Here is a 22983-nt window from a genome sequence, read left to right as displayed (position 1 = left end):
AGACATTTGGGAGAAAGTGAGACGCAAGATGCCTATGAAAAGCTTTACATGGTGGGCAGCCTCCCAGGATCAAAAAATGCCTGCTGATAAAATCACGGATTACAATTTTTACTCCCTCATTTTTGTTACATATTGTAAGCTTTCATTTTTCACTTACTCTAAAATATTAGTGCTATGCCATAGACTTCATTTCATAAAGTATTTTCCATATAATAATGCACTCCTGCTATAAACAGTGGCCTTGGCATTCGAGCACTGAATGCTCAACTGATATTCATAGTATTGGATAGTGTTAAGCCTTTGTCACATCTGGCTGTCTCTCTCTGTTCCACATCTAACTTTTAAGAAAGAGAGAGAATATGAGAAAAGGGAAAAATAAGAAGCCGGCACAGTAATAAATAATAAGCTGGGAAAACCATCTGATTGTTAAAAGCTATGAGCTTATCGCCTTAGAAAACCAATGAAATACGATACGTTTTTGAAAAGCGCCCTCCAATGTCGGAGACTAGAAATGCCTGCCGCTGAGACCCAGACCCTTGCTGCTTCCTTTGCAAACGTGTTCCAAATAAAAGTGTTTACCACGTTGTAATGGGTCTCCAGCGCACCTTACAGGCAGTGCAGGAGAAAAGAAACAGCGTGCCCACATTCACGAGTCCTAGTCTGATAATCTCTATCAGATGACAAATGAGCCAATGACATGGCATTTGATAACACTAATAAAATCTAAACGGTCTACCATTAAGTAAGTGTCTACTATAAGCAAGGTACCGTCACACATCCATCTATTTATTATTCCTAATTCTCACAGAAACCCTGCAAAATAAGCAGTAGAAAACCCACTTAACAGTTGAGTAAAGGAATATACATTTTTTTGCAAATTACTACAAAACTTTCTTTCTCTTTATCTCTCTCCCCACACCCCAACCTCTGGGGGGCAGCATAAAATAATAAATAAATGACGCAACCCCAGCCAATTCTCAGAAGTGTATAAGCCTTGAAGCAGATCTATTGGAGAAAGTACCTCTCGGCATAGGCAGTTCCCTCAATATATATTTCTAGACTCTTGAGGAAAATAAACACATAGTAAAAGGCTAGTGTGGCCCTCCCGTACCACAGAGGGCTGCACTCCATTTCATACCTTCTGTAGGTACATGTGATAAAATAGCGAGCCGAGTCCAGGATTTACCATCGCCCACATCATTGACTAACCCTATGAAGCACATTAACATCTAGATTCTTGCTCACACACTCTACCTATCGAAGACCTTGTGCGGAAGGTGACCCAACTGGATTAGGTCCCACAGCTTGGATCTAACCCTACATCTTCAGGGGTGCCAGTCTGGCTCCCTTCCTCCCAAGTGTCCATTCTAACTTCTTCCCATTTCCAAAATAACTCACTCAAAAAACTTCAGTCCTATCTAATCTCCTAGTCCTCATGAGGTCTAGAAATCAGCTACAGAATCCCTTCTGTGCGTCTATGTTTGTGATACTTTTTCTTCCTGGGACAGGTGTCCTGCCTAAGTTTCTGTCCCTTGGCCACACTCCCAAAATAACATCCTCTGCTTTCAAAGTAGGTACTTGTGTATCATCTACAAGGACTATAGCTCACACTCGAGTTGAAAGAAAGCTCAGAATCTGGTGCTCCACCGTGTCTTTTCTGTAGCAGAGAAATCAGAGGCAGTGAGGGGATCACGGATGTAGCTAAGGTCACAAAATTGAGTATTTCCAGAAGCAGAACTAGAACACGGTCACTTGTTCAGGCCTCTTTTCACAACACCAGTGGGGGTCTCACTGCTCCTGGCAGTGCCAGCTGCCTCCCAGGTAGCACTGTTGTCCTGCAAGAGACGACTCTTGTCCTGTACTGGTATAGGTCTTTCCCTCTCCTCCATAACCTACCCTCCCCCTAGAATACAAAATGTTTAAAAGCCAGCTCTTTAACACATCTTGATTGAAATACTTCTAAACTCTGACTTACAATTTCTATTTGACCTTAAAATCTAACTGGGTGTTCCCTTTATCTGACTAGTACCTGACCCCAACAGCACAGATCTGTAGTGTGGTATATGCTTCCACACATTGGTTCCTAGATATTCACAAGCCTAAAAGTAGAACCATAATGTTCTAGAACTGGAAGCAAACTTAGACAATGGTCTGCTGCATTTTTTCAACCAGCATATCTAAAGAATTGTGGCTAAGTGATAATCCCTTTTATTTATATTTTGAGAATTCCAGTGCCTAACCAAATTCCCTTTTTTCGACACTTCCTCCTGAAATGAACTCTCTTCTCATTTAATTTAATAGAATTTGCTCTTTCCATTGGCATGGAGGATAATAAATGATAGTGTCCTTTTCATCAGAAACAAGGCAAGTTTATATTTTTAAGGGGGTGTGTGAACACCATGTTGACTTACGTCTTTTCTCTGAGCACTGCAGTGCACACCTATGGGCTGGGACAGTGTGGTCTGTTTGCCAGAACTCTCTGCCACAGGATTTGTCCCTGGTTGGATTCTAGCGATGGTTCAACTCTAGAAGGCAATGAACTTCTCAAGGACATTTCCTGTTATTAAAAATAAACATATAGCCCTGGCTGATGTGGCTCAGTGGATTGAGTGCCAGCCTGCAAACCAAAAGGTGACCGGTTTGATTCCCAGTCAGGGCACATGCCCGGGTTGCAGGCCACGTTCCCAGTGGCAGGGGGTAGGAGAGGCAACCACACATTGATGTTTCTCTTTCTTTCCTCCTCCCTCCCTTCCTCTCTCTTTAAAAATAAATAAAATCTTAAAAAAATAAATAAACGTATAAAAGAAGATTGAAATGTGACTTCTTAGACTACAACTCTCTTTAAACTGTATATGTGTAACAAAAAAAAAATCCGCTGAACCTGCCATCACATTCAGCTTCCTTGGTCATTGCTTCACAGACACTTCATAAACACTTGCAACATACCCGCCCACACCCATCCCATTGGCTGATAGCTTAGGTCCAAAACGCTTATAAAGGAGATGAAGGGCCAACATATCCCAATATCCACACCTTACTGCCATCCTGTCTTCTACTCTTCACAGTCCTTTGCTTTAGCTGGAGCAGTCTACACGCTATTCGCTGGAACCACCAAACAGTTCTATGGCTTCATGTGCACGCTTCCCTGTCTGAGATGACTTCACTTCTCTATTCTACATTTCCAAGGTCTACTCTCTTCCAACTTCCTCTTCTCTAGCAAAGTTACTTCCTTAATCAGCCGTTACACCACCTTGCACACCCATGGATCACTTCTGCTTTGCCTCCCAAAGAGACCAACTGGCAAGTTGGAAAGAGTAAGAGCTTTGGAGTCACACAGATAGTCCACGCGTCACGCCAAACACGGAGTTTAATCCTCGTGTTCTCATGGACTAACTACATGGCCATGAAAGCTATTCATTTCTATGAACTTTAACTTTCTCAACCGAAGAATGGAAATAATACAACATATTATTAAAAATAACCTGGCATGCTATCCTGTAACCCATCTAGTAGTTAGATTGAAGAGTATTGCTTATAGTTTTAATACAGGCTATGCATTTTTGATTTAGCAAAAATTCATAAAAACCATGATTTTTATGGTTGTAATCCGAGATTTAATCAGCAGGTATTTTTTGATCCTGGGGGGCTGCCCACCACGTAAAGCTTTTCATAGGCATCTTGCGTCTCACTTTCTCCCAAATGTCTGTCCTCTTGGCCTTTCCTGATGCCATTTCTCTTTCCTCCTTGACAGTCTACTGTCCCGGTCATTCTCTCAGGGACAGGCAGCAAAGGATATGACAATGCCTCTAAATTTTAAACTGTTGCTGTTTGGGGGGTAAATTAACAACTTGTGTTCTCCTATTTTGTATCAACTGAGTAGGCTCTTCTTTAGAAATAAAAATAACAATGTAAATGCATGATACCAACCACTCAGATCAAGACCTTGTTTGTCAGAGTTCATAAAGAAGTTTCTTGGTAAGATAGTGAATCTAGAAATAGACAACTGCATCGAAAATAGAAATAGTCTGTCCATTATATCTGCACCATCAGCCAACAGTGTGAGGATGACAGCTTGGGTTGTGGGCACATAAATACTTGGTACAGAAGAAAAAAAGTCTGCCAAGAATTCATTATGATTATGATGCATGAGCATATTACCACCTGAGAGAGGTTAGAGATAAATAAAAAGCAGTTTTCATCATCTTCTGAACATTTAACTATCAATAATCAAAAATTTGCTGATGATGCAGAGTGACTTTTCAAGCTGATTTATAGGTCCTGTGTATAAGAAAGGCACCCACATTCATAAAACAATTATACTAATCCTCTCATTTTTTCCAAAGCTTATGAAATATTCCTGTCTTTGAGGATATACCCTTTGGTTGCAGATAGTGTTTTTACATCACTTGTTGAGTCATTAACATTTTGAATTTCACGTACTTTATCCTCATAATCTCATGAGAACTATCGTATAGGGATTCTTACCCTCTATTTAAAAGATCCAGAAGAAATTTAGAGGTCTAACCAAGGTCAAAGAACTAGTTAAAAGGAGACAGGATTCAAATTTTGATTTCCTGAACCAGCGCTATTTTCAAAGACTCAGAAAGTAAATATTTTTACAGTTCATAAAAGTGATGGGAATTCTTCTTTCCTGGAAGGTCTCGACTTCACTCGGTTCACTTTAGATGTTTACGTTGGTAACCCAGTTTTAGTGCCTATCTAGACAAATTCAAGAGTTGCTCATTTTCCTGAGTAGATCAATAAAAATAATCAATGTTTTCATATGACTAGAACGAAACTATCAAATGTTTTTCAGTGCATGCCAAGTGAAAATATAATGGGCCGGATACATCTTGTCTCTGCCTATAACAAACAAAATGGGGTATTATTCCGTTTTTGTGAGAATCTTAAGACAACGCCAGATCTCACTGGATGCCACGCGGCAAGCCACAGACCAGAGATTAGTGGTCTAAGAAGTTTTTCTCCAAGCCAAAAATTATTTACAAGTCACCTGTTGGGTACAGCCATTAACTTATAAATCCAGGCAAAGAGAAGGATAGCTGATTTGCATAAAGGAGAATATGCATGCGGGGAGTTACTAGAAGTATAAACTCAAAAGCAGGAGACCTACTAATGGCTGACATTACTTCTGATTGTAGAAGGTATGTCCTTGCAGATAAGAGGACACTAACTCTGCCCTGGCTGGTGTGGCTCAGTGGATTGAGCATCGGACTGCAAAACAAAGGGTCCCTGGTTCAATTCTCAGGTGGGGCACATGCCTGGGTTGGGGTCCCCAGTGGGGGCTACATGAGAGGCAACCACACATCAATATTTCTCTCCCTCTCTCTTTCTCCCTCTCTTCTCCTCTCTCTAAAAATAAATGAATAAAATCTTTAAAAAAAAAGAGGATGTGAACTCTGTCATCTCCGGTATATGCATCCCTTGCTCTCTCACTTGTGTTGTGTCCATTACAGCCATGACATTTGGCCCACCTACTCATGACACCCGGCTCAAAACTTCCCCAAGCCTGAAACAGTCACAGAGACAAGTAGGTTGCTCATCAATATGCACAAGTGAAAACAAGGGGCACGTAGTTCAAGGAAGTCACGGTCAGTTTTTCCCTTTATTTTGCACGTATTCTATCTATTCAAAGATGTTATAGAGGAGATCCATGCATGTGGTGGAAAACTACATTAGATAGTATCCACAGTCCCCTCTAATTCTGAAATATTTTGAGTATTTTATGGGTAATGAAAGGGAGCAGAAACACAAAGTAAAAGTAAATCACTCACATCACTCCTAAAGCATGAGTTCATGAGTCTATACTCAGAATATAAACTTCAGTTATATTAAAATTAAAATTTAGAAACAACTAATATGAAAGGATGTAGAACAGTTAGAAGAACTGACCTTCAAATTTCTATCTCAAAACGGGGTTAGAATCCCTAAAATTAAAAAAAAAAGAAGAAGAATCTAAATGGCTTTCACAAAGCACTTGAAGGATTAATACGTGTCTTCTTTGATTATAGCCTGATAAAATATTATAATAAAACCCTATAATTTCTGCACCACTTATCTGACACGTTAGCCTTCCTTGAACAAACTGTTTGAGCCAAATGTATTTTTTATGCATATGTGAAGCTGAGAAATGCAAGAATTTTGATCCCAGGGTACATCAACCACATGCTCCATTAGTGAGAAATTTTTAGACTGAGCAAAGGCAAGGGTGAGTGGTGAGATGACCTTGTTCTCTGAACAGAGAGCCATCTATTATCTGGGACATGCGGCCTAATGCTGGCCTTTAGCCTGCCTCAGTGGCTCAACCAGTATAATTATCCTCCTATTGTGAAACACACTTAAAAGGATTTGCAAAACTTTTTATATATGTTTCCACAAGTAAATGCACCAAATACAATCAATTTGATTCCGGTATCAATCATTCTAACAACCGAAGAGAAGTACAGTCATGTATTAAGATAATTCTAACAATGCCTTATTGTCCATAATAAAGAGATGCCCTGTTTTGCCAAAGAAATCTTTGTAAACTTGGGTACAAGTTGAATTTAAAAAATCACCCTCATTAGGAGACAACATTTTCAAGAGATTCATTTGGTAATTCATTTACACATTAATTTGACTTAATTATCTAGATTTTTCTGTATACATTTATTTACGACAATTAGTTTGCATGCCTTAAGAACATACGTTATTTATTTGTAAAAGGAACTTAGGAAGTTTTCTTTTACTGTAGAGAATATTAATTTCTGATTTAAAAATCCCAAGATATCGTGTTGCTCTAATTTCCACATATATAGTTGAGACCTTTTATGCTGTTTGGTAGCGACTGTTAAGTTAGAAAGCTACAAAACATAAAGAGGAAGACTTGTCTCTCGTTAAGAAACTGCACCCTTAAAATGCCAATATGCAAGTTCAAAGACGTCAAACCAGCCGTTGATGGTTCTGTCATTCATCATCACTACAGCACATCCGGGCAAGATCTTTAAATTGTTTTGTTTTGCTGTGGTTTTGATCAGGTGAACAGTTGCCTGTGTCCTACAAGCAATAGGCCTTACAAAAATATAATGTTATTCATAAACACCTTGACTGTAGCTTCACATATGTCAACAAGGGTTAAAAACACACATACTAAGTATTTACGCAACACCTGAACCGAATGAGAAATGTGATTGTGGACCATTTATGAATCAGTCTGATCCTTCACAGTGCCTTCAAGGTCTTGGGGCCCTTTCCCCAATCCAAGTTTCTCTTCTTTCAAATTATCATTGGTACAAGGTGTGATGACTTTCAGGCATCAATTAATATAAATTGGCAGCAGGCACAGTATTAATTAAACATGACACTCCGATTATTTAAACCTCCTATTAAAGTTGATTATTCAGAGCATGTTGATAGCCTGCTCTTCAAAAGTGACTGATGATATCAAGCTTTACTGACTTCCACCCAGTCTACTATTTCCAACTCTTAGAACAGAAGGAATAAATGAAGTGAGAAGAACACTGAAACAAGTCTAACAGGCAAACAGACTAATATCAGCCTCCCAAGGTCAGAGTAAAGCAATTCGTTTCTCGGCTTTCATCAACACAAGACATGATTTATCAATCTGAGAGCAGGATTACAAACATTATACATCTCAATGATATGTTCTTTGCACTGTGTAACTTTTTGAACAATGATAGATTACAGTCGCCATAAAAGTAATCTCATAGGAAAAACCTACTAGACTTGCAAATAAAAACATTTAGATATTTAAAAGCAAATATACCCATTAGCAATCATTACTACACACACTTCACTGGGGGGAGGGGGAATGACAGTTTAAAATTCAGGTATTCCTTAGGATTCTATCACCACATGATCCAAGCTTTGGATTTTCATGCTCCACAAAATACTCTTCTTACTCAATATATTCATTTGTGGAGCCAGTCACCATGCTATAGATAATTAGCAAATGCAATATTTTTCTATTATCACAACATTTCAATGATAATTACTGTGTTTTCACATAAAATGTTAAATGCCTCTCACAGTATTGCTACACCCATAGATCCAAAACTGCTCTTGGAAAAGAAAATACTGTAAGAAACATCATGGGAACATTTTTTAATGTTATAAATGGAAACATAGAGCAGACATTTCACCCCACATTTTAGGATTAGTGCTTTACAAGCTTTTAAGAGTAGGTGAGACTTAAGAAAGAAGTCACAAACCAGGATATTTTGATTCTATTAATCTCCCAGTTTATCTCTCACTTGCTATAACATTTACAGAACTCCTCCATAAGTCATGCTCGCAGCAGAAGTTCAGAAATTATTCTGTCGAGTAATGTGAGGTAATTCGAGAGGTTTGCACTGAAATTAAATTATATATAAAGTGTTGCCAATTGTAATTTTGAAACCTTATTCTACATTCTATGTATTTTAAATCTCACTTCCACTGATCAAAATTAATGAGCCCTTTTTCCATTCAATCACAGCGTTAGGAAAAAATGGATTGCCCGGGGGGGAGGAGGATACTGAAGGGTGTTGTACCTGCAGCTGATGAGTCATTTCACCAGCTGCCAGGAAGCTGCATACTGCCGCGCACCTGAACACTTGCACCGAGACGGATAGGGAAACACATTCATCTTGGCACGTCACAAAGGAGATGAAATTATGATCACGCTCCCTTGTAACGGAAGGTATTTTGGAGCTCTGTCTACCTACAGAATAGTACAAATTACACATCTGGCCTAGGTCCACATAATTTTACCATCTGTTCTCTATATTCAACCATAAATATTTCCCAAAGCATTCTTTGCATTTAAAAAAATAAGATTTATTTTTAAAAGACCTGCACTGATTGTCAACGTTACAGAGGAATGTTATTTTTAAAATTAATACATTGAATAAATTGCTCAAAATCCCAAATTTCTTTGGTTGATAAATAAATACATTGGTACAAATTTAATCATTAGTTTCTACCGAGGAGATTTTGTGGATTTCTCATATTCTGATTTTGAGAAGATAAATGTGTTGGGTAAATTTTACACAAAATCTCCCATGCAAAAACTAACTATCTGAATATCTACTATGAAAAAAGAAAGGTATCAGATGTGTCTTTCTTCAACTTAAGTTTTAATAATTCCTCATTATCTTGACCTAAAATCCAGATATTCCTCTTTAATCTCTCCTGAGAAGTGCCTTAGTTTAAGATCTTAAAATATAATATCAAATTAGAAGTATTCTAGAAATATTTAATGAAGTTTGTAGAATCATGATTTCCCGGAAATGAAAATATTTCACCCAACATAATCGGTGATAATAATCTCACTCTACATTAGTTTCAATAGTCACTTTTAAATTATTATAAAACTCCTACATCTTATGTTTCTCCTTTAAAGTACAAATTTATTTTTTTCTATATATAAAAATTCAATGAAATCTATAAACAAACATAGGAGAGATCATAAAATGCATATTCAAATTTAGTACCGAAAGTTTAGAAGCCTCAACATGGGCTGAAATAATTTTCTGTATCTCAAAAACACTGAAGAAAGAACTGCTTAGGAATTGAAGTATAGAAAACACTCTTACAGCCCTGGCTGGTGTAGCTCAGTGGATTGAGCGCGGTTCGATTCCCAGTCAGGGTATATGCCTGGGTTGCAGGCCAGTTCCCAGCAGGGGACACATGAGAAGCAACCATACATTGGTATTTCTCTCCCTTTCTCCTTCCCTTCCCTTCTAAAGATAAATAAATAAAATCTTAAAAAAAAAAGAAAACACTCTTACATAAGTAACATTTACATTGTTCCTAAAATAAGGATATGATAATAGTAACAATGAGCAGAGAATCAAAACTGTAATCAAAACTGGCAGACACTAATCTAAGTACTTTATACACATTAACTCATTTCTTCAACTCAATGAGGTAGGTGTTATTATTCTCACATTTTTGAGGTGAGAGAAAATTTTTGCAGTAAAAAACTGAATTCATACATCATTGTTCTTTGGTATTTGTAGCTATTGAAACATTGATATTATCAATGTGTGAAACTAAGGTTCTGTTAAGTCCGTGTTAAATTGCACATAAGTTTTAAAAAATAGGTTGCCTAAAATACAACTTTATTCTTTTATGCCTCCAGGTTATATAGTTTATTATTAAATATATAATATACAATAAAGTTATTGATTAATAATTCATGATAAAATCAAATACATGTTTTCCACCGAAGAGAATGACAATGATGATAATTATAAAGTTGACTAGCCCACACTCAAGTTCTCTGTTAAATCTCCTTTTCAACTCTATAACCTTACATTTAATCCTCATAAACATTTCAGAGTAAATACGTCTACTTACTTTTCAGGATTTTCTACTTCTTCAGTAACAAAGTTGAGATAAAACCTAAAGAGATATAAATAAGTTATAAGCCATTAATATATTTTTATCATATTTCAAAGTTTCCAATTTTAAATATTTGAACTCAACCTGAGAATTATGAAAACTATCTAAATGCTTAGAGTAAGATGAGAATGTTCCACAACCAAATGCTCCCACAAATCATTTTCATATTAAACCATAATAATAGAGGGACTTTTTAATTTTACATTTTTATAGAACTACAATAAACTAATAGTGAATCACACACATCTCAATGTCTGGGGAAGAATTTTTACACATTTACACACCTGTGTCACCAACAGCAAGACCGAGAGAGAGAACACTCCTGCCCCCAGAGACGGCCCCTACCACTGCCTGTGTCCCCCAGTCTCCCGCAAAGGCCACCACTCTCGTTCACCGCCATGGATTAAATGTTTCACTACAACAGGCTGCTATTGCTTGTGTAACTATTACATACTGGTCATTCTTTTGTGTCTGGCTTTTTTGCTGGCCTTTGTGCTTGTGAGTTTCATCCGTGTGGTTCATTGTTTTCCACTGTTGCTTTTCAACCCACGAATGTAACACCGTACTGTCTACTGTTGAGGCACATTTGGATTTGTTCTAATTCACAGCGATTATGAATGTAAGTACTATAAATACACTCTACCCCTCCTTCTGGGCACCATGGACTCATTTATCTTGGTTATATGCTCAGCATATGATCACTGGGTCATAGGGTAGATGAATGTCAACCACCAACTATTTCCCACCGTGTTTTGCACTTCCCCCCACACCCCGCCTTCCCGCAGGAAGAGATGAGACTATCATGTGTCAGTCACCAAGAACACAAAAGTGTAAAATACACAGTCTCTGTCCTCAGGGAGCGCATGGTTTATAGAATGGTCCATACGACAGCAGGACACGCCTAGGAGACAATGCCACAGCACACACAGGGCACCATGGGGGACGAGCGAGGTCTCCCCCAGAGTGGCAGGCCAGGGAGGGTGTTCTAGAAAAGGCACTGGCTGAGCTCTCGAAGCTACTTAACATTTATGCTGGCGAAGTGGTGTCAGCAGGTCCCAGACTGAGCAGAGCGCATGAGCATGGGGTGTGGTGAGGTGCTATGCGTGGGGCTATGAGTGACACCTGAGCACTGCAGTGCGGCCCCGCGGGCGAGAACAGAATCTCAGTCCACATGGCCTTTGGCTGCTGAGAGTCCAGATATCAGTGGTGGTGACCAGCCCATCAAAACTTGCAGGGCAATAGAAGTAGGACAATAGCATCCCTCAGTTCTAGGGAACCCGCTTTCTAGATATAAACAGAGGGCAGGTAGGAACAGAAAGTGGGATGAAAGATAAATGTTCAGTTCGCACTTCTCTCTTTCAATTCACTATTTTCCAGAATGCATCCTCTCAGGTCACAAGGCTCTGAGTTTGCTGTTTTTCTTCCTTGTACATTTAGGCAGCTAATTTTAGGCACACTGTGAGTCACCACACCATTAGCTGATAACTGAGAGAGAAGAACTTTCCGAGTATTTTCCAAGTCCTGAACACTTTTCTGGGTCTATTACACGACCAGAAGCATTCTGGGCACACAACATTACACTTTCAAGTTCTATAGGACCGCAGACATTAACCCCAAAGTTACAGTCCTAGAGAAATTCAGGGCCCTTTTCTTCACGTTGTGACCTACTTTGCCTATTCAGGAATGTCTACTGCATCTTTGACTTCTTCTTCCAACCTACAGGGACGGCCGGAGACCCTTCGAAACACTGTAGCTCTCTCTCAGGGTCCCAGGAAGAAGGACTGAGGCAGGCGCCTTACTCAAATGCACAAGCTTAGATGGCTGGATAGTGAGGGTGGGAAAACTAAGGACTCACAATGGGGAAGCCTGAACGTATGTATAAAGACCAAGGCCTTTCTACTTCTTTATTTCATAGGCTTGGGAAATTTCCACAAAATAAATAAATGACATTTTCAATATACTCTTCTGTTCTCTTAGTGTTCCATAGATGGTAAAATACCAATTACATAGGTTCACAAATGGGTCTGTAAGTCCAAATTCTCCACAGTCTAAAATGAAATGGCTGGAATGTTATCCCATCAGCCTTTAATACACTTAAGCTTTCTTGTGACTTAAAACAACAATGAGAAAACCTGTCATATTCCATCTCTATAAAAAAACCTCATTTGAATTAACAAGTAGGCAGTTGATGTTCATGGTTGTTCCAAAGAGGTAATAGGCCCAAAATGGAGTCACCTGTGCTAAGCCTCATGTCCCCAAACCAAGACTTAATTATGGTTTCAGCTCTCCCAGAAATGGAATCTGAAACCACTCAATCAGGATCATCTGACAAGAACTAGTTGGGTCACTGGCCTGACCAACAGAAAAGTAAACCTGCAGTCACTAATCTGCTTTTTTTATCCAGTGTAATAACTTCCTGTTCCCACTTTCTTCAGCCTATGAAAATCTTTCATTCTATAACGCTCCTCGGAGCTCCTTTCTGTCTACCAGATGGGATGCTGCCCAACTGGAATTGATATTTTGTTCAGATAAACTCTTAAAATGGTTAAGTTTATCAATTTATCTTTTAACAAGGTTAAAGTGTCAAATATTTTAAAGATGTGTTTTAAGTAGAAATGTAAATAGCTGAAAAGACAGTAGGGATAAAATTTATTTTTAAAATTAGCAGCTAAAAATATTTTCCTTTTTTTTTCAGGTGGGGTTAGTGAGTTTTTTCCAAAGATATTTTCTAATGACCAGAGTGTAGGTTTCTAAAAATTGATGTTGTAGTTCTATCTATCAGGAATGCAAGCAGCAATCAATACTTATATCTAGAATATGCACTCTGAGGGACTGGATGTGTTTGTTATAAGCCCAAGGCAATGGGAAGTACCCAAAGAAAATGCAAAAAGCAAAACAAACAAACAAAAAAGGCACACAAACCAAAAAATATTTCCAGGCTTCTGTGTCAAAAATAAGCAGTTCCTTCTTAACACTTGTTTTAGAAGCATATTTTCCAACAATGTTAAGCAAGAAAGGACATATTTACGAAAACAAAGAACACCATTCAAATATTTGCCACAGCTCCAGAGAATAGAGAAAAGGAAAAGGCTTGGGGCAGGTGGGGGTGAGAAGGAGAAAGCTTCTGAGTTTGTTCCAAACAGTCGTACCCATGGGAAATACACCTTTATGCTCCCCTCGCCTCCAGCAATGAATCCAGAGCATCCGCTCTCCTCCGGGCCTCCAGAGAATGCTCACAAGACCTACTGTTCGGCTTTTCCACAATTGTGCACACAAGGTGCTGACGATGCATCCCAGTACCCAACTGTGTGAATTATTTTAAACAGAGGCTTATTCTTTAGATTGGATTTGACACAATGGTACAAAATAATCCCAGCAGGTGCCTTAGAAAGACCAAATCCACTGAGGATGGAATTTAAAAGGAAAAAAAAGACACCGAAAGCCTATTTTCTATCACACAGTTTTGTTTTTTTTTTATTCCCACCCACCAATATTCAGCTTTGGCTCAGGTATGGGGCTGAAATTGGTGGCACTCCCCTGGGCCACAAAGGGAACAGGCAGATAGATTTCTCTGCACACAGACATTGGCAAGAATATAAAACTTGTTCTGACCCTACTCTGTGACCTGGTGGGTTAATGATTCCTCTCCCCCAATTATGTTTCTGGGAAGGGGTTTTTATCATTCTAAAAAGGTTCTGCACTCCTCACAGCCAAAATCTCACTGTATTCACATCCAGGCTTTGGCAGAGCCTTGGGCCTATGCAACCCTGAGGGAGGTGACTGGGAAGGGATGGCGGGGGCTGAGCGAGACCGCCAGGACAGCCAGGGTCTCGAGGCTTCGACTGGCAGCCGCGGTGGTTCAGGGCTGACGGCAGAGGCTGCTCTGGCCTGCTTCCACGTCTCCCACGGTTTTCTCTTCATTGGCACTGTCAGGGCGGCCGCAGAGGGGGCGCAGCCTCATTTACTCGGCCCCATTTCTAATTCCACAGCCCAGTCTCCTGAATTCATCAGGAAAGTCACAAAGAGGTCAGAGAGGCAGGATCGCACTTGGAAAGTGACTGAGCCCCTCTCTCCCCAGGAGCTCTTTTAGTCTCTCCCTCTTGTTCCATTTGCATCCCCACAGGAACTTTCCCTCAGGAACTCCAAGCCAAGGGACCATCTCTTCCAAACACAGCTTCCTTTTCCTAAAACCAATGGCCACGGATTAGCAACCAGGCCATTCCTACCCATCCACGAAGCAGCGCTCGGGTAGCTCAACAACCTGGTATCAAAATATAGCTACCTACGTACACCTACATACACCCCTTCTGTCAGCTAACACTTCACTCAGAATCCTGGCCTTAATTTTCAGGATTATCATCGAACCCTAAGAATATAAGAAAACCAACAGTTTCCCATTTTTTTAAATAGGGAGTAGACATGAGGATTCTATGGGTAAGTATGTAAATAAAAGTGCTTATAAACCCCATTTACCCTATAAAGAGCATCGAGATAAATTTGGGGGCCCAACATGGATCTACTCAGTTCTCCCAAACCAAGACAACTCTGGGCTCTATGTTATTTCCTTGTTGCCTATTCATTTTCTATTTCCTCTTTTCCTCATTCCTTATCTTTTCTTCAATGAGAACTTCCTGCCTTCTGCCCCGGTGGGCAGTCCTGTGGGCCCATGAGAACTGCCCACTTCATAAAATGTTGACTCAAGGTTGTTTGTCTCACCTACATTCTCTTTTTAAATCAGTTTAACAGGACAAACATTTTGGGTTCAATATCAATAAAACTAAACAGTAAGGTAATAAGATAAGTTGCAATGAAAAGAGCCTTTATCCATAAAGAAATCTATCGGCCTGCAAAAACCTACAGAAGTGGGGATTTGCCCCACATAAAGCAGGCGATCTGAACACCCAGGGGCTGGCACTGGGGGGAGAGGGGTAGAAGAACGCTTTAATATTCCGTGGGAACAGAGGCATGGCACTCAAAAGCACAAGAAACTTCTTTCAACAGAATTAATCAAGTCTCCCTGGTGACAATCTCCACAGTCCACACTCCCGATTGAATATTGCCCGGCTCCCAGCCCTTGGCTCTCGCCGAAAGCTCCTGCCACCTCCCCACTTGGCTCCAGCATCTCCCGGTGACCTTCCCAGCAGCTGGCAGACGCCCTGGGGCTCCCGAGTTCCGATCCAGGCTGAACAGTCACAGAGCGGCTGATTCTGCTGCTAACCCTGTGTCACAACTCTATTTTCTTCTCTGCCCAGCAGCACATTGGGCTTTGGGCAAAGATTTTAAAAGGCTTCAAAACACCGAGGGATTCAACACTAATGCTTACACACAATGTCTAGGACGTAATCAGGGATGTACAAATATTTTATATTAGATTCCTTAGAGCTACAATTTGCTAACAACCTTCAGCAATTCTGATATTTAAATAATACTTTTATACCTAACAGGCCTTCCAGCCAAAGTCTCTTCTACTAAATCTTAACTACACTGGTGACTTTCAACAGGTGCGTTCCAAGAATTGTTAACATTCACTACCTGCCTAGGTAGTCACGGGCACTGACATCTATTTCCCTTTGATTGTCAAGTAAAAATACGACAACAGCCAACACAATAGTCATCCAGTGGGAACGATTAGAAATTATATATGTTTTTGGTCAGATCGGCGATTGTGTCTCAGAATTTAGGTAATTAGTTTATGTGTGTCATGAGATAAAAAAAAAATTGAAAATCACTGTACTAGAGCAATAGAATTCAATTAGGGAAATCCCACTCTTCCCACAATTATTGTTAGTTAAATTTCCAAACAAAGCAAGGCGTAACTACAAAGTTCTGATGACCCAACCAGAATGGTATCACAGTTGGACACGCCTCGAAGGCCAGGGATCCCCATGGTGTTGAGATTTTAATGAACTTTGCTGTGCATATTTTGTTTCCCAACGTTGAGTACACTTCGAGGAATCTGTAAGGTCCTTTAAAAGGTAACAGATTATCTAGCATGACTGATTTCACTATCTTCGTTTCTCCTTTTCTGCCTTTAGAGCACCCTTTTACCTCCTGGAAACATCTTATTTCCGTACCCAAATTCTTCCTTTCTTGTGGAAACGTGCAGAACAATCAATCAATCTCTATGTGCAAACACCCTTGAATCTTCAGCCAAAAGGCCTTTTGACAAGCAAAGTAGCAATTTTTAATATCTCATGACACTATGACGTCCTTACTGATCCACACTTAGAAATGATTTGTACTGATTCTTTAAGACCCAGCATTTGTTTTTTACAACATTGGGCTAAATCCAGTGCTCACCTCGACTGGAAACCTCAGTCACATTTGCACTGTTACCTGCACAGGACCTGGCCAGGTAGGAGGAGCCACATCACCTTTTTCACTTGGAGTGAAGGAAATCGCACTGGGCTACGACTGTTCACATTTGCCTAGCACTTTGCTTGGCCGTGAATGAAAGTACTCAGAGTTAATGGACTGGACTAAGGGATACCAACTTACCAGCCAGCATAGGCGTACATTCCGTAATAAAAAGCCAGGGGCAGGCCCATGATACTGGCATCTCTTCCTGAAAAGGCATCTTTAAAGTGCTGTGTCTGCCCTGCAATGAGAAGACAAAAGATTCGGAGAGTTTTCAAAGGACTGGCTATCATTCATTGTTCAAGCACAAGCACAGGGAAGGGGCAAGACCAGACCGGGTGGGAGGGGTGGCTATAAGCTACTGTTTCAGGTCTAGATTTCATACCCTCTGCCCATTGCCATTGTTATCGTTTAATACTTGACCTGTTCTAGAGATGGGAATCCCAAAAGGTTATTGGTCACCCCTCACACTACGTCACACTTCTCTTTTAATAAAATTACAGCAAAGAGGAGAGTGGCATTTTTTAAAAAATCCCCCTGTTCGAGTGTGCCTCTATTCTTGACAGAGCTGGACCACGAATGAAGACCAAGGATGTTTGGTAAGCCTACTTGAATAGGCGTATAATAGAATTCTCTCAAATAAAGGTAACACGGCAGAATGCTTGGCAAGAAGGATCCATGGGTTTGTGCTCAAGGAGGAGGTGGAGAGAGAGCCCGGAATGGCCCCCTCACATCATTTAGCCTTCCGCTTTTCCTCTGTAGTTCGTTACACACCAACAGGCGGGGCTGGCACGCCTTGCACCTACATCTGCTCCACCTCACCCCACCCCCAGCTTCTTCGGTAAAGGGGTTGTATGGGAGTGCCGCCGGGCCCGTTAGTTTGGGTATTATGATGGACACTATCAGTCTGCGCTGGTGTCACCCTGAAACAGTAAGGTATGTTAGTTGTGACAGAGACCATAGGCCCTGTACAGTGAAAGTCCATAAACGCTGTTCTAGAGAATGGCTTGGGCCCCTTCTAGAAACACTGAGAAGGAACTATACTGAACTCTAAACAGATACATTGTAAACACACTTTGCACTGACGTGTGCCTTGAACACTTTCGATGATCACACTTTTCTCTACTTTATGAGTCGTGATGGGCCCCTTTCTTGTGTATCTTTTGTATAATTACCAAAAAACAAAAATTCAGATTTAGCCAGCCAGTATTCGAAACTAAGCATCCAAAAAAGTTTCTTTCCCGAAGACAGCGGCCAACAGGATTACCCAAATAGGAACTGGGCCACGACTTCAACATTGGTCTTCACACAAGTAAATTACAGGCGGCGGCTGATGTGCAAGACCTTCTCCCTTCACTCAAACCTCTGCTGCCGCCTCGGTTGCCCAGCAACAACGTACCTGTCAATATGACGTATGTGAGTTTGGAGAACAAAAGTAGCGGATGTTGAGTTATACACTAAACGATTTTTCCCTGGAAGCATTAGATTCCCTAATGCAGCTCAATTTTTAAAATTATACAGCGAATTTGGAAATGGCTGTATCACTAGCCATCTCTGTGTCCTCGTAAAAGGGTACTAAAAATGCTGGAACTCAGAGAAAAACATCTGGTAAGTGGTTCTATGGTGATGTGGGCTCTACTGGACCTAAAGAGGCAATATTCCTAATTGTGCAGCACTGACTAATCCATCAGAGAAACCAAACTTGATAAAGATCAGCTCCCAAAGCAAATATCCCGAAAAGTGCCGTTTCGAGATGATTACAAAAGAGAGGCATTTCTGAACCTGAGGGCTATTTTGGCTGCGTAACAGAGGTCATGGGAGATGGTCGTGACACTCCAAGGGAAGTTTCACAAATCCTCACCAGCAAATGCAGAGCACGGAGCTATTTTTAGGATCTGAGATCTGATTAGAGTTGAAATAAATGCACCATTTATACCAGTACAAATGTTTTTCTTCCTTGAATTTCAGATTAATATGAGAAATACGTGATTGAGTTAGAGATCAAGAAAATCACTGTTATATAGTAACAGAGCAAACATACCTAAGAATGCTCTCCAAAACGCTAATACTAACTTTAAATATGGTAATACTCTCAAGGCGTTTCTCAGATTAGATCTATGAGGAAGCCTGGTCCTGTTAGGCATTGACACCCTAAGGTTTATTTAAACATCATTCTACCTGGCTGGCGTAGCTCAGTGGATTGAATGCAGGCCTTCGAACCAAAGGATTGTGGTTCAATTCCCAGTCAGGGCACATGCCTGGGTTGCAGGCCAGTTCCCAGCAGGGAATGCACAAGAGGCAACCATACATTGATATTTCTCTCCCTCTCTCCTCTAAAGATAAATAAATAAAATCTTTTACAAAAAAAAACCCACATTAGTGCAAAGTGCAGAAAAAGACGCAAAAGATATGCCATGACTTCCACTCTCAAGGAACTTGCAGTACAGTAACACCTAGGCGGCTTCCTCTCACTTCCCACACATATGCAAGCAAGTAGTTAAAAACTGACTCCAGGTTTACAGTCCACCAAAGAGATAAAGAAAGAAAAGTGCCTTAGTGGTCAAGGGTGACACATCATTGTTTGGAACCTCAACAAGAACTCAAGGAGAGTCAGTGACCCAGAGTTTCTGCACTTTCCAAAAATGGAGGACACTCTGCACAGAAGATGAAAGAATTAGCCCAGAAAAAGAAAGCACTCACAAAACAGATTATTTTCCCTACATTCCTCATGGATCAGATAAAATATGAACAGGCTGGCTCTGTGGAGGCTACGTGAATGACGAGAGCTGGCTCATGGCTTCTCTTTATTGTGTTTATTCTGAGTTGGCCACGGTGGCTGTGTCGGATGGAAACCCTTGGCTAGGAAAGCTCCGAGATCTCCGGTTGGGCTCGTTAAATGGGCAACAGCAACTGCCTTTCCTCAGCCGGGGGGATGGCCCTTTCCTCATTCACTCTTGTTTAATGTCTCTACCATTTTTGTGGAATTTGGGCATTTCCTCTTGCCCTGTGTACTTCTTCTACAACTTTATTAAATTTCTCAAAAACTTCCTTTCGCCCTGGCTGGTGTAGCTCAGTGGATTGAGCGCGGCCTGTGAACCACACAATCGCGGTTCAATTCCCAGTCAGGGCACATGCCTGGGTTGCAGGCCAGTTCCCAGTGGGGGGCCCACAAGAGGCAACCATACATTGATGTTTCTCTCCTTCCCGCCTTCCCTTCCCCTCTAAAGATAAATAAAATCTTTAAAAAAAAAACTTCCTTTCTTGGAACTGACAATGCTCATGTAAACATTAAACCCTTAACATGCCCACGTTATGAGTCACTCCTTTACAATTGCATATCACTGCCCTATTTATTTCCTGCCATCATACCCCTTGCTCATTAAAGAATTCACCCGGACCTGTTTCTTTTCCAACAGTTTCCACGGAATCCGGGCTACTGCATGTGCAGCCTTCCCGAAAACCACCCAAATTCTAAATGACGTCACCTCCTCAACCATCTCATTTTTCTTTCTGAACAGTCAACTCCATTAAGCAAGTCCTCCCAGAAAATGGTAGAAATGCGGAGTTTACATGAAAATCATGTCGCAATAAAAACTAAGCCTTCGCAATGATTGTTGTCATATAATATTTGGTTTTCGGGAATGCCACGCCCATATCTGACTCCTCTCCCAACCAGATTCCCTTCTCAGGGTTAAAGCAATAGTAACCATAAAGGGAAAGAACAGTTGATCATCTTTCACTATTTTCCAGATATCTTAAATCTTCATTTCAATCACTGAACTATTTTAAATTCAAAACAAGAAGACATATGTATCAGTAGTTTAACTGCAAGGTTTTTTTTTTTTTTTTCACTTTGAGTTTTCGCTTCAAACAGTTTACACCGAGACTGAATTCACTGAGGCCGTGTTTTGTCGCCTGGCCCAGTCTCAACGCTCTCATTACCATTTAGCTCCAAATGCCAGCCCATCCTCGGTGTAGCGGCATTTCAGACCCATCAGACGACAGTACGGAGGCCGAGTTCCACAAGCAGGAACTAATTAAGGGATGCCGCCAGTGCACGCAAAAGTGTGTGCTAGAAGAGACCCAAAGCACGCACGTGCTTTAACAAGCATTTACATTTTGGTCCATACCTTTGATCAGCTGCATGACTCCAGGGACTATAATGATCAGGATTGCTACGAGCTTGCAAAAGGTTAGGAAGATCTGAATCCGGGCACTCCAGCTGACGCTCGTGCTATTGAGGACCATCACTACAGCTGGAAAAAAAACAAACAGATGAAGTTACAAAAGGAGAATTCTCGTTGGCATGAAAGACATTGTAGGTCCTGGCCATCCATGAACCTAGGAGTGTTGGTGTGACCTGGAAGCATTTTGGAAATGCAGACTCAGGCACCGCCCCAGACTTAAGGAGTACAAGGACTCTGCATTTCAACAAGATCTCCAGGTGATTTTTATGCACACTCAAGTTTGAAAAGAGTTTAGATTAAGACCTCTAGACAGTGGGAAGGCATCTCTTACTCTTTTCTGACATACGAGTGAACATATATTGCACTGCCTTCATGATTACATAAAAACATCTTCTAAGCAAATCCCAAAGTCCTACAGCACTGGGTCAGATGGCTGACTGGGACCTCAGCAGGAGATGGCAGTCGCTGCCCCTCCCTCCAGGATTGTAAGTGTGCAGAGTCACCTCCCAGTGAGAGTCACACTCAGGAAGCAGTAAGATGTCAAGGACTTGGCTGGGACCTTATGCTTGACTCACAGGACTAGCCTTAGCCAGCACCTTTGGTTTTCCTCTTCACTTTCCAATTAGTATGTCAACGTGTGCCTTTCAGCCTACCCTAAATGAAGAGGCTTCCAGGGCATGTTTTGGGACTTGGGGAAAAAACACTAAGTGATGAGTCCAAAAGAGTGCGCAGGCTAGGATGAACACAGGGTCTGAAGCCAGCGGAATTTCCCTTTCTGAAAGACGCTGTCTGCACTTTCCCTGAGCAGCACTCGGCTACCCACTCTCTGGAGCCAGGCCGTGGACCATGGGAAACTCCAGGACGGAACAAGCAGCGTTCTGCTCTGTACTGCTAGTACCCAGCTTCAGGCCTGGCCCAGGAAGAGAGTCAGCACAGCTTTGTCAAATGAATGAATGAGCTGGATACTCAGTTTAAAAAAAAAGCACTACCTTCAGCCAAAAAGACATGAAATGACTGGTGATACTTTAAGATGCTGCCCCTATACTCTGCTGGCATGACTGAGGCCATTCTAGACATTGGATCTCAACTTTAGGCTCTTTACAAAACTTTAGGCTCTTTACAAAACTTTATGCTTAGTGTTGCTCACATCCTTCCCCCTGCCTAAAAAGCTACTCTGCACCTACAGTTATTGTCTATAAGCTTTATTTTTAAAAGGTATATTCCCCCATCTCCAAGGATAAAATCAAAACACAGAATTGTTATATTTCGAGTTGCAAAAGGAAGGTTTTCTTATGCACAGCAGTAAGTTGCCATCATACTTTGTATGGTTTCACGTAATCATCAATTCATTTCAGAATTTAAGATTCAGTACAAATGTTATTAATAACCTAAAGGAAGGCTGGCGAAGGTACATCTTTTGAATGGTTTACTATGCGGCCGGTAAATACTTACCACATGAAAGAGTGATATAATAGTTCGTGATATAATAGTGACCAGTACAGCAAGTGACAGCGACAGATGATAGATAGACAGGTAGACACACACAAGACAGAAAGAAAAATTTTTTAAATCTAAAAATTATTTACCAAAGCATTAACAAAGAAGGTATCTGCAGATCAGGGGTGTCAAACTCATTTTCACCGGGGGCCACATCAGCCTTACAGTTGCCTTCGAAGGGCCAACTGTAATTCTAGGACTGTATAAATGTCACTGCTCCTTAACAGTTAAGCAAGAGCTCAGAGCTGCAGCTGAGGAGAAACAAGGTGCCGGGCTGGGTCAAACCAGGTGGAGGGCCGGGTTCGGCCTGTGGGCTTCGTGCTCGCCACCTGTTCTCTACATGATAGAATACTAAATCATTTTTAATTTTTCTTATTTGCTTTTCTGCATTACTTTTATGATTTTAGTTATAATACACATGCAGCATTTGAAGCGCAAAATTATGAAACAATTTGTATTTTTCTAAAAATTCGAAGATGAAAACAAACAGGGGCTCCGTAGACCCCATACAACGTAAACTAGAAGTCCACGCATGAAG

The 22983-nt window shown here is 40.8% G+C and overlaps 1 protein-coding gene across 1 annotated transcript in view; it reads right to left on the bottom strand.

The window, feature by feature from the left end:
• Positions 1–22983, bottom strand: part of SLC7A11 (solute carrier family 7 member 11) — a 68964-nt gene that overhangs the window by 31094 nt on the left and 14887 nt on the right. The window contains exons 4-6 of the mRNA XM_037058512.1: positions 20892–21017; positions 16903–17002; positions 10360–10404 (exon numbers count right to left, since the gene is read on the bottom strand). Of these exons, the coding sequence (XP_036914407.1) occupies positions 10360–10404; positions 16903–17002; positions 20892–21017 (271 nt within the window). The remainder of the gene's footprint in view (positions 1–10359; positions 10405–16902; positions 17003–20891; positions 21018–22983) is intronic.

The sequence above is a fragment of the Sturnira hondurensis genome, unplaced genomic scaffold (genome assembly GCF_014824575.4).
Source record: "Sturnira hondurensis isolate 20B ecotype Veracruz unplaced genomic scaffold, ASM1482457v3 Scaffold0010128, whole genome shotgun sequence".
NCBI lineage: Eukaryota > Metazoa > Chordata > Mammalia > Chiroptera > Phyllostomidae > Sturnira > Sturnira hondurensis.
The sequence above is the reverse complement of the archived record's forward strand: the minus strand, read 5'-3'. Positions and strand labels throughout refer to the sequence as shown.